This window comes from Pteropus alecto, unplaced genomic scaffold (genome assembly GCF_000325575.1).
Source record: "Pteropus alecto unplaced genomic scaffold, ASM32557v1 scaffold5, whole genome shotgun sequence".
NCBI classification, from domain to species: Eukaryota; Metazoa; Chordata; class Mammalia; order Chiroptera; family Pteropodidae; genus Pteropus; species Pteropus alecto.
In genome coordinates, this window is record NW_006441953.1 from 4,002,656 (window position 1) to 4,016,565 (window position 13,910).

A 13,910-nucleotide genomic window follows, 5' to 3' on the forward strand; every position below is an offset into this window, starting at 1 on the left:
TAAATGGGTTCTGGTATAAAAAAAAAAATAAGGATATTTAATCTCAAACTCGAAAAAAAAAAAAAACCAAAGTATGAGAATTCAAAGTATTTCTGATACCAGTCACTTACAAGAGCAGATATGAATGAATAACAACTCTCTTAGTTCTTGGTCTCTGAGAAGAAAAAGCAATGTCACACGAAAATATCTCTATAGCAAAAGTTTATATTCTTTCAAAAACCAGTTTAACTTTGGGAAAAAAAATTTTCCCCCTAAATCTGTAAAAATTATTAACTCTATTTCCCCTGATTAACAGGTAGATATCTGCAAAGATTATCTCAAAAGATTTTTTTGTTTTCTGTATAAATTATTGACTTTATGTAAGCTTGAAAAAACTTTGTAAAAATGACCCTATAAAAATTACAACACAAAAGCTTTTTCAGTGTTTCTACAATGAGCAAAATGGACAGATCTCATTTGTTTTTTATTTTATTAAAAATAAATAATGCTTGCCAGTGTCAGTATAAAAGCACTGGGTGATTGAAAGAGTGCTGTGCAAGTGAGTTACAGGATCATGTAATATTCCAGGATATATACACAAAAAGTGTGGTTTAGGACCTATTGAATCAAAGAAAATATTTTTTTTCCCCTCTAAAATGGCACTTTATTGGTTTACATTTTCTGAATCAGTTTCATAAGCCAATAAAAAATAATCCTTGAATAACAAATTATCTTCATTCTAAAATGGAAACATAATATATAAATTTCCTGCCTTCCCTGAAAAAGTTAACCATTAATTTTCCACATCCAGTGGTTGTGCTCAATAAAGGAATTGCTGTCACACAATAGTTCTGATAATTCGTTTAAATTAGTGTTTAAAAATGCTTACTGTGTTTAAAAACTCCATATTGAAATAAATTTCATTTTAAGTCACCTTCGTTTCTTCTTAGGAGCTGTTATTATGCTCATAAAAGATTTGCAAACTCCCATCTATTGTAATTCTGGCCTTAACATTTCAAAGAATATCCAAATTGTGGGCATAATAGACCATAATATATTAAATGCTGAAAATATGTATACCTAGAAAATTAAGTAGGACAATATATATTGTACATGGATCATGCAAGTTTTATATAACAAGTGTACACGTGTACATGTAAATACCTTTTGATTGGTGTATATGTGAATTAACCTTACAGTTGCCAAAAGAAAATATTTTTTTGTTGTGTTTGGAAAACTAATTGACCTAGTCTATGAAGGATTTATTTGGGTTTATTTCTGTGCTTCTTAATTTTTGAAAAGTAGTAGTACTCCTGATTTTGGAGCATTGTTTTATATCAAAAACTACAAATTAATTTTAATGATTCTAAAACCTAGAGTTTTTTTATTAAGGGCTGTTGATAATTAAGAGTATTAGTCTAGCTCAAAGCTATCCAACAGAACTACAACATATAAGCCACATATGAAATTTTAGATTTTTTAGTACCCACATTAAAACAAGTAAAAAGAAACAAATGAAATTAATTTAATGACATATTTTACTCATATCCAAAATAGTACATTTCAACGTGTAATAAATAATTTTTAAAATGAGTTATTTTATGGATTTGTTTGTTCCACACTAAGGTCTTTAAAATCCAGTGTGTATTTATATTTATAGCCCATCTCAGTTTGGACTAACCACATGTCAAGGGCTCAATAGCCTTATGTAACTAGGGGCTATGCATATCTAACCCATCCCTTAATATTTGGAAGGAGGTCTAGCAGTGGAACTAAAAACACTTATTTGCTCTGCTATTTTTTGTCCAATAGGAATTATGACTTTTTAATTTGTTTTATTAATTAATTAATACATATGCATAAAAGTTATAGAAACAACAAACAGTTTAATCTCCTTCCCACTGCTATTTTCCAGCCTCCCCATTCCTTTCCCTGGAGGCAAAGTATTATTACCAGTTTGTTGTATATTCTTGCAGAACTGACTTTATATTTATTTTTGTAAATGTACAGATTGTGGCATTTTTATACATACTGTTCTGCAGCTTGCTTTATTTCATTTAATTACTTGCAAATACTTCCATCTAAAAATATAGGTTGTTTATTTTTGCCATTACAAAAGATTGTGCATACATCTTTTAACATATAATAGCATATTTGTTAGATAAGTCCTGAAACTGAAGGGTCAAAGAAAGTTTCTGTGGAATACTGTAGATATCAGTAAATTGTCCTCAATTGCATTAATATCAGTTTTGACTCCTGAGAACCATCCAAGGGAGTGTCTGTTTCCCTGCATGCTAACCAACATGGTGTATTATCAACCTTTTTATCTTTGCCAATTTTAGAAAAAAACAGTATCTCATGCATATTAGAACAGTATTGCAGTTCTAATATGCATTTATTTTTACGAATGGTACAGGATATCTTTTTAAATATTTAAATGCCAGTTGCATTTCATTTTCCGTGAACTGCCCATGTCCTTTGCTCATTTTTCTATTGGATGGTTGGACTTTTCCTTGTCACTTTGTGTGTTTTTTATATTTGGAAAAGTTTTATGTGACTTTTTAACTTTGCTTATTGGTTTATTTTTGCACGTATAAATTTTACAGAACTTTTTAGTATATAATGGCTTTTAGATTTTGTATCACAAAGAACTTATCTAGTCATTATATTTTTTTTCAGGTTTTCTCAGAGTTTTTAATTTTGGGTGGAGGGGCTGTTTTCCATTTTCAAATGTTAAATCTATCTAGAATTCATTTTTGTATGAGATGTAAGGGATAGATACAATTTTATCTTTTTTTTTTTCAAAAGACTATACAGTTGTTCCAATATCAGATTTATTTGAAATGTCATCATTGCCTCAAACCATATTTCTGTTTGTATCTACTTCTGGACATTCTATTCAATTCCATCGGTCTTATTAACACTCTGTTACCTACTGATGGCAAAGCTGTTTTAAATATGATAGCTTTTGTTGCTTTTTAATATCTTTTAATTTGGCTATTGCCCTGTCCAGGCCCTATTACAAATCTTTTTCAGATTATTCTTGGCCATCCAATTTGTTTATTTTTCCACATAAACTTTAAAGTCAGCTTCTTTAATTCCTGAAAACATTCTGTTAGTATTTTTATTGAAAGTACATTGAATGGTTTAATTTGACAACTATCAAAGAACATATTATACCTTTCTACTTGTTTTGTTTTTGTGTTTGTGTACTCTTCATTACTGTTTTAAAAGTTTATTCAAATAGGTCTTCCATGTTTCTTTTTAAGTGTATTCCTAGTGTTTCAAAAATATTTTTTTCTATCACAGTATTTTATTCCACTAAAGCTTCTGACTTGTTTTTATATGTCAAGGCTATTGATTTTTTTTTTCTTCAGGTACTTTACTGAATTCTCATCAACTGCAACAGTTTTTCCATTGATTCTCTTGGTTGACCAGTATTCAATCTTATTATCTACAAATAATGATAATTTTAGTGTTGATTTCCAGTGTTTACATCTTATTTCTTCCTTTGTTTTATTTGTCTTAGTTAGTAAGCATTGATTATTTTAATAGAGCTTTTTTTATTGCCCAAAGACAAAGTAGTCTTGATTTTTTTTCTACTTACATCCTTAAAATAAATGTAGTGAGAAAAACTGTGGGAAAATAAAGCATGACTGTATCATGAATGGTACAGCATTTACTTTATATAATGGATTATTTATGTTTTTTAATACCTATTTCTTCCTGCTTTCTCTGTCACTTGGACTTTGAAATCTCTATCAGTAGTGGTCTAAAAAATGTTTGAATGATTAAATGATCATAAAACGAGCAATTTTATATTAATCCAGTAAAACTGATTGGATGCTCACTCGATACTAAGTACAAACATGAACAGAGTAGAGTATTCTTAAGGAGTTCAAAGTCCAGTAAGAGTTAAAAAAAAAATACAATTGAATGTGATCTGTTCAGTGGTAGACCGTATGTAAGATATATAAGCAGCGTAAAAATGGGGGTGATTAATTCTCTTGGAAAAATCAAAGGAGGAATCCTAGAGGAGGTGATATCTGAGACAGTTTTAGAGGAACACATAGGAGTCACTGGGCAAATAAGGGGACTAAGAAAGCTCTCTGGGCAGATAAAACAACATTATGGAGGTCTGAAACAGCTTACATGTTTGTATATTTACAAGCTGTTGTTAACAGCTGGAGTATAAACTGTGAGAGGAAGTAGGAGGAGAGAAAAATAGAAACCTGCATATGAAAAACCATTAGGAAGGAATTCTCAATTGAAATGAGTAGCCAGCCCCTATAGAAGAAAACACAGAATCACCTAGAAAGGGCACTTTATAAATAACACTTTTCACCCCTATCCCATCCCCTGGGATGTTACTACAGGGAGTGTGCCTTATCTTTCAGGTGTATTTGAGTGACAGAGTGTGAGAACTACTGATGCAGGCAATGTGGAGCCAGTAAAGTGTGCTGAGGAGAGCACGACAGCGATTTGCATTTTAGAACCTTCTCTTTGATGACAATTTGAAGAGCCTTAAGGACTGGGGAGAGAACAGGCTGAGGAAAAAAACCCTTTAAAAGGCTACTGCAGTCGATAATGAAGCAAGATAATGTAGATCTGGTTATCGAGTGGCAGTGACGATAATTCAGGGAATATACAGGAAATGGAATTGATAGAATTTAGGAAGTGATTTGCTATGTAAAGTGCTAGAGAAGACAGAAAGGAGGTTGTCTTTCTCTATTTTCTTAGCATTTTGACACCGGGAGTTATTTGTCACATTAATCGGTGAATCTGATCATCTTTGTTCTTCATGACCATAAATATTAGAGAGTTGCTGGGAAGACAAGAATAATCATTTCCTGAGTAGCTATTGGTTGTCACCCTGAAACATGAAAACGAGTGTCATAGTTTGCTGTGTCTAGAAATTACAGTACTATTAATGACATGATTGTTTTCTAAGATGTATTATTAGTGTTAGATATGTATTGATTGATGCATTTTAATTTTTGTTTCCGTGCTCTTAGAATTCATCCAGAGGGCAGCCTTGTGGATGGCCCCGAAGCAAGCCTGATGGAACAGGATAGAACCAACCATGTTGAGGGCAACAGACTAAGTCCATTCCTGACACCATCTCCTTCTCCTGTTTGCCAGACAGAACCTCTGGCTATAAAGCTCCAGAATGGAAGCCCATTAACTGAGAGACCTTATCCAGAAGTAAACGGAGACACCAAGTGGCAGTCTTTCAGAAGTTATCATGGAATACCCTATATGAAAGGAAGCCAGAACAGCCGTGTGAGTCCAGACTTTATACAAGAAGGTAGAGAGTATTCCAGGTGTTTGCAAAATGGAGGAATAAAACGCACGGTTAGTGAACCTTCTCTCTCTGGGCTCCATCAGAACAAGAAATTGAAACAAGACCAAAAGGCTAATGGAGAAAGAACGAACTTCGGGGAAAGCCAAGAAAGAAATCCAGGCAAAGGCAGCAGTCAACCAAATGTCTCCAATTTGAATGATAAGAGAGAATCTGTGAGCTCTGTAGCCCCAGCAAATGCAGTTAAAGATGTCACCAGTTTTTCAACACATAACTGCAGTGGGCGTGAAAGTCCAGAGCTTCAGATTCTCAATGAGCATGAGGGGAAAAATGCTAACTACCATGACAAGAACATTGTATTACTTCTTAAAAACAAATCAGTGCTAATGCCTAATGGTGCTACAGTTTCTGCCTCTTCCATGGAAAATACACATGGTGAACTCCTGGAAAAAACACTGTCTCAATATTATCCAGATTGTGTTTCCATTGCGGTGCAGAAAACCACATCTCACATACATGCCATTAACAGTCAGGCTACTAATGAGTTGTCCTGTGAGATCACTCACCCATTGCATACCTCAGGGCAGATCAATTTCCCACAGACCTCGAACTCTGAGCTGCCTCCAGAGCCAGCTGCAGTGGTGACTGAGGCCTGTGATGCTGATAATGGCTGTAAACCAGCTGCAGTGCTAGGTACCTGTCCCTTTCAGAAACCAGAAAAACAGAAATCGGTTTTTGAGATTTGCCCATCTCCTACAGAAAACAATAACATCCAAGGAACCACAAAGCTATTATCTGGTGCAGAATTCTGTTCAGGTTCCAGCAGCAATTTGCAAGCTCCTGGTGGCAGCTCTGAACGGTATTTAAAACAAAATGAAATGAATGGTGCTCACTTCAAGCAAAGTTCAGTGTTCACTAAGGATTCCTTTTCTGCCACTGTCACACCACCACCATCACAATTGCTTCTTTCTCCCCCTCCTCCTCTTCCAGAGGTTCCTCAGCTTCCTTCAGAAGGAAAAAGCACCCTGAATGATGGTGTTTTGGAAGAACACCATCGCTACCACAACCAAAGTGATACAACTCCTTTAAGGGAAGTGAAAATAGAGGGTCAGTCCAAGGCACCACCATCCCAGAGTCCTAATCCATCTACACATACATCCAACCACTCTCTGATGCTTCCAGAAAGGCTTCAGAGTAATTGTGTTAACAAGAATGACATAAGGACTCCAGGAACAATGACTGTTCCATTGTGTTCTGAGAAGACAAGGCTAGTATCAGAACATCTGAAACATAATTCACCAATTCTTGGTAGCAGTGGGGTTTCACAGGACCACTGCCAACAGTCGATGGGACACAAAGAGCGAGAGATTCTGAAGGGTCGAGACAAGGAACAAACACGAGATTTTGTGCTCCCAAAACAGCCCTATCTGAAACCAGGATGGATTGAATTGAAGGCCCCTCACTTTCATCAAGCAGAATCCCATCTAAGATATAATGACGCATCACTGCGGTCAATTCTTCAATGTCAGTCCAACTCCTCCAATCAAATGACCTCCAAACAATACACTGGAAATTCCAACACGCCTGGGGGCCTCCCAGGGCAAGCTTATATCCAGAAAATAATGCAGCCGGAGCAGAGGCCACAAAGGTACCAAATTGAGATAAAACAAGGGCAGTCTCAAGGTACGGTGGACCAGCATCTCCAGTTCCAAAAACCCTCACTCCAGGTGCACTTCAAGACAGACCTTTCATCCGAAGCTCACATGCAGTCACTGTGTGCCCCTAGACTTCATTTTCAACAAAGACCAGATTCCCAAACTGAGAAACTCATGCCCTCAACATTGAAGCAGCACTTGAATCAACAGGCTTCAGAGACTGAGCCATTTTCAAACTCATACCTTTTACAACATAAGCCTCATAAGCAGGCAGCACAAACGCAGACATCCCAGAATTCACATCTCCCTCAAAACCAGCAGCAGCAGCAAAAATTACACATGAAGAATAAAGAACAAATGCCCCAGACTTTTTCTCATCCCCAAGGCAACAATGATCAGCAAAGAGAAGGATCATTCTTTAGCCAGGTTAAAGTGGAAGAATGCTTTCGTGGTGAAAATCAGTATTCGAAATCAAGTGAGTTCCAGACTCATAATTCCCAAGTGAGATTGGAGCACATACAGAATATGAACAGTAGAAATTCTCTCTATGGTCAGATCTTGAAATCGAGTGCAAGCAAAGTGCAGATTTCTTGTTCAAACAATACACACCTAGTTCCAGAGAATAAAGAACAGACTATAAATCCTGAACTTTTTGCAGGAAACAAGACTCAAAACTTGCATCACATGCAATATTTTCCAAATAATGTGACCCCAAAGCAAGATGCTCTTCACAGGTGCTTTCAAGAACAAGAGCAGAAGCCTCAACAAGCTTCAGTTCTACAGGGATATAAAAGTAAAAACCAGGATACGTCTGGCCAACAAGCTGCACAACTCACTCAGCAAAGGTACCTGATGCAAAACCAAGCAAATGCTTTCCCTGTGCCTGACCAGGGAGGAAGTCACATTCACACCCCTCCTCAGAAGGACATTCAAAAGCATGCTGCTCTAAGGTGGCACCTCTTACAGAAGCAAGAGCAGCAGCAAGCCCAACAATTCCAAACTGAGTCTTGCCATAATCAGACTCAGAGGCCAATTAAGGTTGAACCTGGATCCAAGCCCCATGCTTGTATGCATCCCATGTCAGAAAACAAATCATGGAAAAAGATAACTAAGCAAGAGATTCCACCTCCAAGCTGTGATAATGTACAGCAAAGGAGCATCCTTGAGACCATGGAGCAACATCTGAAGCAGTTTCCAGTCAAATCATTATTTGACCATAAGGCTCTTACTCTCAAATCACAGAAGCAAGTAAAAGTTGAGATGTCAGGGCCAGTCACGGTTTTAACTAGACAAACAACTGCTGCAGAGCTTGATAGCCACACCCCAGCTTTAGAGCAGCAAGCAACTCCTTCTTCAGAAAAGACACCAACCAAAAGAACAGTTGGTTCTGTTCTCAATAATTTTTTAGAGTCACCATCCAAATTACTAGATACTCCTATAAAAAATTTATTGGATACACCTGTCAAGACTCAATATGATTTCCCATCATGCAGATGTGTAGGTAAGTGCTAAAAATGTCCCGAGACACATGGTGTTTATCCAGAATTAGCAAATTTATCTTCAGATATGGGATTTTTTTTCTTTTTTTAAAAAAAAAAATCTTGAGTCTGGCAGCAATGTAAAGGCCCATAAAAAATCTGAAGCTTACATTTCTTGTCTTTAAATTACAAATGCTTTTGCTGTGCAAGAGAGAACTTCACTTGCATTCAATTCTTCCAAAAATTAAAACAATTGTGCATGCTCATTTTTCCGCCTATTCAAACCCTTCGAAATATAAAGGTATCTTTATGTTTAATCAATCTATTTAACTCCTTATATATCATTTTCTGAAGAGCAGCCAGGTATTAAAAACATCTATTAAAATGAGAAAATAACTGCCATATGCAAACAAACATAGAAGCTTTTAATATTTTTAATTCAGGGTTGAATGTATTAATAGTTTTACAAGATTAATTTCTAGAAAAGGGAGCAATTATCTTCAGTCTTGGTGAGATGGGGGAAATTGTAATGCTGAAGTTCTGAATACTCATGAAGTTGTCCTTTCTCTGTTTATACACTTGAAATATTATGTGATTTATATTCATTTTGGTTCTATTTCCTCTTTAAAGTTTCATCTTTTTGATATAAAATATGACATTTCCTTTTTTTAAACACCTTTTTGATAAAATTCAAGACACATGATAAGTCTGATGGAATAGGGAAACATTTTGCTGATAAATGCAGATTTTATACATATATATGTGGAGATCGTAATTATAGCTACTCAGCTGGGATACAATAGAAGACATTTGAAAAAAAAAAAATTGTTAAACTAATGTCGCTAATGGTCCACCCACCTGATGTTACTCCTCTTACCACGGGACACAACACATTTTATAGAAGAATGGAGGGAAGATGCCTACTGCCTTTTCGTGTGTGGTCAGTATTAGGTTGCCTTACGGGGCTAAAGTGCCACACATGTCATAGATAACATTAGGTAAGTTATAAGCGCCTTCACTTCCTTCTCCTAGCACTCTAACTCTTCCCCCCATCCCTTTTTCATCTTTGATATTTTGCAAGAGCCTCTTCCTTTTACCTGACCCTCTCTCCATTATTTCTCTCATCTTAAATTGTTCTAAAGTACATACAAATATGGGTCTGAGGTCAATGTTTTTGTTTTCAAAACAGTAACTGAATGTTGTGGAGAAACCAGAGGAGAAAAAGGTATCTTGACAATAAAAAGCAATATCCTGGGGGTGAGATAAGACAGGAAATTTTATTTTTACTCTTTTAACATCCTAGTCCCAGGCATGATTCGAGTTAGCCATAAAAAAATTTTTTTCAGGTTAAAAAATTTTATTTTAGTTGATATTACATATAATATATATATCAAAATTCCCATACTGTTTTCTTTGTTCCACTTATTTGGTATAAAATAATTTCTTATCCCATATCTGAAATATAATTTAATATATTTTTATCCAACAGCCAGCATGTACATATACTTAATTATTTTGCACATTTTCTAATAGATTAGTCCATCAATTTACTCATTTTAAAGAAAAAAATGTGTAAAGTCACATTTAGGGCCCTTAATGTGCAGTTGGGGGATAAGCTTTGTGGATGTAGCCTTTATATTTAGTATAATTGAGGTCTAAAATAATAATCTTCTATTATCTCAACAGAGCAAATTATTGAAAAAGATGAAGGTCCTTTTTATACCCATCTAGGAGCAGGTCCTAATGTGGCAGCTATTAGAGAAATCATGGAAGAAAGGTAATTAACGCAAAGGCACAGGGCAGATTAACGTTTATCCTTTTGTATATGTCAGAATTTTTCCAGCTTTCACAAACAAAGCAGTAAACAATTGTAAATTGAGTAATTATTAGTAGGCTTAGCTATTCCAGGATTGCCAACACTACACACTGTGCTATTCACCGGAGAGTCACAATATTTGACAGGACTAATAGTCTGCGAGCTGGCACAGGCTGCCCACTTTGAGATGGATGCCAGAAAACCCAGGCATGAACAAGAACCAGCCAGCCAGCCTGTCAGACACAAGAGTGCTGGCACGGACTGCAAGGAGAGGCCCACTCTGGCTCTCCCACTTGATGATAAAGTGTCAAAGAGGAAGAGGGGGGGATGTGGTATAAAAAAGGAACCGTTGAGTTAAATTCACCTAGCATTGTAAAGGAGTAGTTATCTCTAAGAAAGTTGTCCCTTTGTATGGACAAAGGGCAAGTGTGATATACTGAAGAGAAATGGAGACAGATTCTATTTATAGACGAATTTTCTTTTATACTGTCAGCCACAGGTATGCAAGTATTTACCTGAATCTACACAATTACTCCTGCATATAAAATACTCATAAGAGCAAGATAATTAATGCAGAGACTTTCATATAGGTATCCACAGCTCTTGAGCTGTTGCTGTGCTAGGGTGCCTTTTCTTTAAGAGGTAGGCGGTGTTATTAAAATACATTAGAAGACACTTTGGGCAGCAAGGACATATTTTGCATAATTCTTGCCCCATTTCTAAATTAGCATGTAGAAATTCACTAAATAATTATCTGGTGCCTTTTTTTTTTTTTTCTTTATTAGTGAGTAGTAAGTAGTGACTTGGTCATAAGGGAAAATATAAACTATTTCTAGAACTAGCCTATAATTTCAAAATTGCCGGATTCTAGTTATTTGCCAGCCTTCTTTTTAAAAGTATGAGTGCGTCTTTGAGGAACAGTTCTAACTAAAATCTATTGATTCCCTAAATTTTAAAATAGCTAAATTTAGTAAAGGACAAAAATCAAATAGTATGTATCTTAAAAGACTGAATTTAGCTAACTTAAAAAAGTTTCATATTTTGGATATTATGTGTAAAATAAGCTTTCCCATTATTTTCACCCAACATATAATTTCAAAATGGTTTATTACAATTATCAACATATTTTGATACTGAAGTAAAACAAGGCTTAAAGTCTGTTATCCAGTTTGCTTGGCTTAGAGCTATTTAAAAAAATAAATTATTCATTTCTCAGGATGTGGTCGTAGAATAAAGTTATGCTCAAATGTTCGGTATTTTGGATGCCACTTGGATTCATTTGCTAATTTTACATGTGTGTGTTTCTGTGGATTTCTTTAAGGTTTGGACAGAAGGGTAAAGCTATTAGGATTGAAAGAGTCATCTATACTGGTAAAGAAGGCAAAAGTTCTCAGGGATGTCCTATTGCCAAATGGGTAAGTGTGAATTGACAAGGTTTTGGTCTTCAGTCTTGGGTATTTTGATTCATTAATCTAACCCTGAGACGTGGGTTACCCAGATGAGTCATTTATGTCAGCTAAAGAGATATTGCTTACATTTATTTTATCACGTGTTATCTCTTAAGAAAAAGAGAGGCAGATTAGTTTTAAAATCATGTACTAACCATATTTAACTGAAAGAATTTAATGGTGAGAGGGAGGTCCCTTCAGGTACCTGCTAAAAGTATAATTCTTCTTAGAATGTAAAGAAGTGGTCCTTAATCAGTTAATCTTTATATTGTCATTTTATGAAAATCTTGAACTTTATGAAAAATACCTACATGTCTTCCATCTAGCTCTGGCTTTAATCAGGGGGCATAGCCCTCATTGTACTGGGTATAGAGTAGTCTGCTAAACATTGAGCAGTTTTTTTTTTTCTCTCTCCTGGTTCTGACCCCAGGGCAAGCCCCCACTTTGTAAATGGGCAGCAAAAGGCAATGGCAGGTGGTGGTAAATGTTGTCCTTACCGTGACCCAGACGTGAAAAAAATATACATACATAAATCAATGCTCTCATCTGCTGCAAGTGACCCTTGTTTTGTTTTGGTTGGGGTGGGGGGTGTTGGGGTGGAATGGTGACCCGCACAGGTGGTGCGCAGAAGCTGCATTGAGGAGAAGCTACTGTGTTTGGTGCGGGAGCGAGCTGGCCACACCTGTGAGGCTGCAGTGATTGTGATTCTCATCCTGGTGTGGGAAGGAATCCCACTGTCTCTGGCTGACAAACTCTACTCGGAGCTCACCGAGACGCTGAAGAAATATGGCACGCTCACCAACCGTCGGTGTGCCCTGAATGAAGAGTAAGTGAAGTCAGGGCCTCTCCTCTCTTTCCACTCTTAGGAAAGCCTGATCGTTGGTTGGAAGGAAGACAGCTGAACCTGCATTTTTACATTTATAAAATGGGGATCAATATGCCTGCTTCAGTCATGCAGTAGGAGGTTGTATTTGCTAACATGGGCAGTTCGAGTTGATTTCATTAACTATTTTGTACTTTCAGGCAGGGTAGCCATTAGTTAGGAGCAGCTTGCTGGAAGTCAGAGGGTCTGTACGCACAGGAACTCAATCATACTGTAAACTCGAAAATACTTGTGTATCCACTTGCTGCAAGTGACAACCCTTGTATGTGCCTGGTCACCACATTAAAAAGTCTTGACACCATTTCTAAATTGCAGAATTTGAAACAGAAAGTAAGTTTGGTGAGAAACTATAGGATTCCCAGGTCAAGGACCTTAATATATATGTAGCAAACACAAAAATGCAAGGCCTATAGAAGTTATAGAGAACAAACTGATTTTGACTTCAGTTTAATCTAGTTTATTTCTACAATAATAATAAAAATTTCTTCCATTTTTGCCACTACTAAATAATTGAGGATTTAGTGGCTCTGGATATGCATTCTTTTCCAGGCATATATATATTAGGAACAGAAGAACAGGGTTTCGCAGTTAAATATATTTAGTGCATCCAAGTGTTAGCATGTTTTTCTTTGTGGGTTTTGTTTGTAACCCCCTCCACTTGCAGGGAGTTTAAATCTTCACCTAGAAAAGCTGCTGCTGCTGCTGCTTTTTTTTTTTTTATTCTCCTGCTGTGCTATTCTTGTACAACATTCAAAGAATATAAGAAAATTTACCATGCTACACCAAAATCCTACAGCACTTATTTTACTCACAATTGGTTTTAAAATCATTTTAATTTTGTACTTCTTCCTTTAGTCTCCTTTCCTTTCTATCCACCAAACTATAAAATAGTTTACTGAGCTTATGGAAATACTATGCTGCTCATTCCAACAACCCATTGCTAACCAAATTCGTTCTTTTGCTGACTATTACTCTAACTGGTACAGTTTTACTCTATGTTAACATAGATTCTCTTTCTGGGTCATGAGGAAGTGCAAATCAACTATAAATAATCTGGTTAGGAAAGTGACTTTTTCTCTATGGTAGTGTTACTTGGCTTTCTATGGTAGATATAATCCAAAATGTCATGGTGTGTACCTCAATGCCATAAATCCTCTTAAACAGATGATATGAAGGAAGGTAGAAGTTGCTGATTCATACCTAACACATGACTCAAACTTATGATAGACTGCTTTAGGTGTAAAATACTATTCAGTTCACCTTAACTTCCCTCGTTCCTCTTTTAAAAATGTATGTAAGTGCCTTTAATCAGAAAGAAAATTAAAGTTAAGGCACTTTGAGCTGATGCT

General features: G+C 36.1%; 1 protein-coding gene across 1 annotated transcript in view; it reads left to right on the forward strand.

The window, feature by feature from the left end:
* TET2 (tet methylcytosine dioxygenase 2) overlaps positions 1-13,910 on the forward strand; it is a 116,775-nt gene that overhangs the window by 68,424 nt on the left and 34,441 nt on the right. The window contains exons 2-5 of the mRNA XM_006918886.3: positions 4,995-8,437; positions 10,101-10,191; positions 11,552-11,645; positions 12,296-12,504. Coding sequence (XP_006918948.1) covers positions 5,041-8,437; positions 10,101-10,191; positions 11,552-11,645; positions 12,296-12,504 — 3,791 coding nt within the window. The 5' untranslated portion in view covers positions 4,995-5,040. The remainder of the gene's footprint in view (positions 1-4,994; positions 8,438-10,100; positions 10,192-11,551; positions 11,646-12,295; positions 12,505-13,910) is intronic.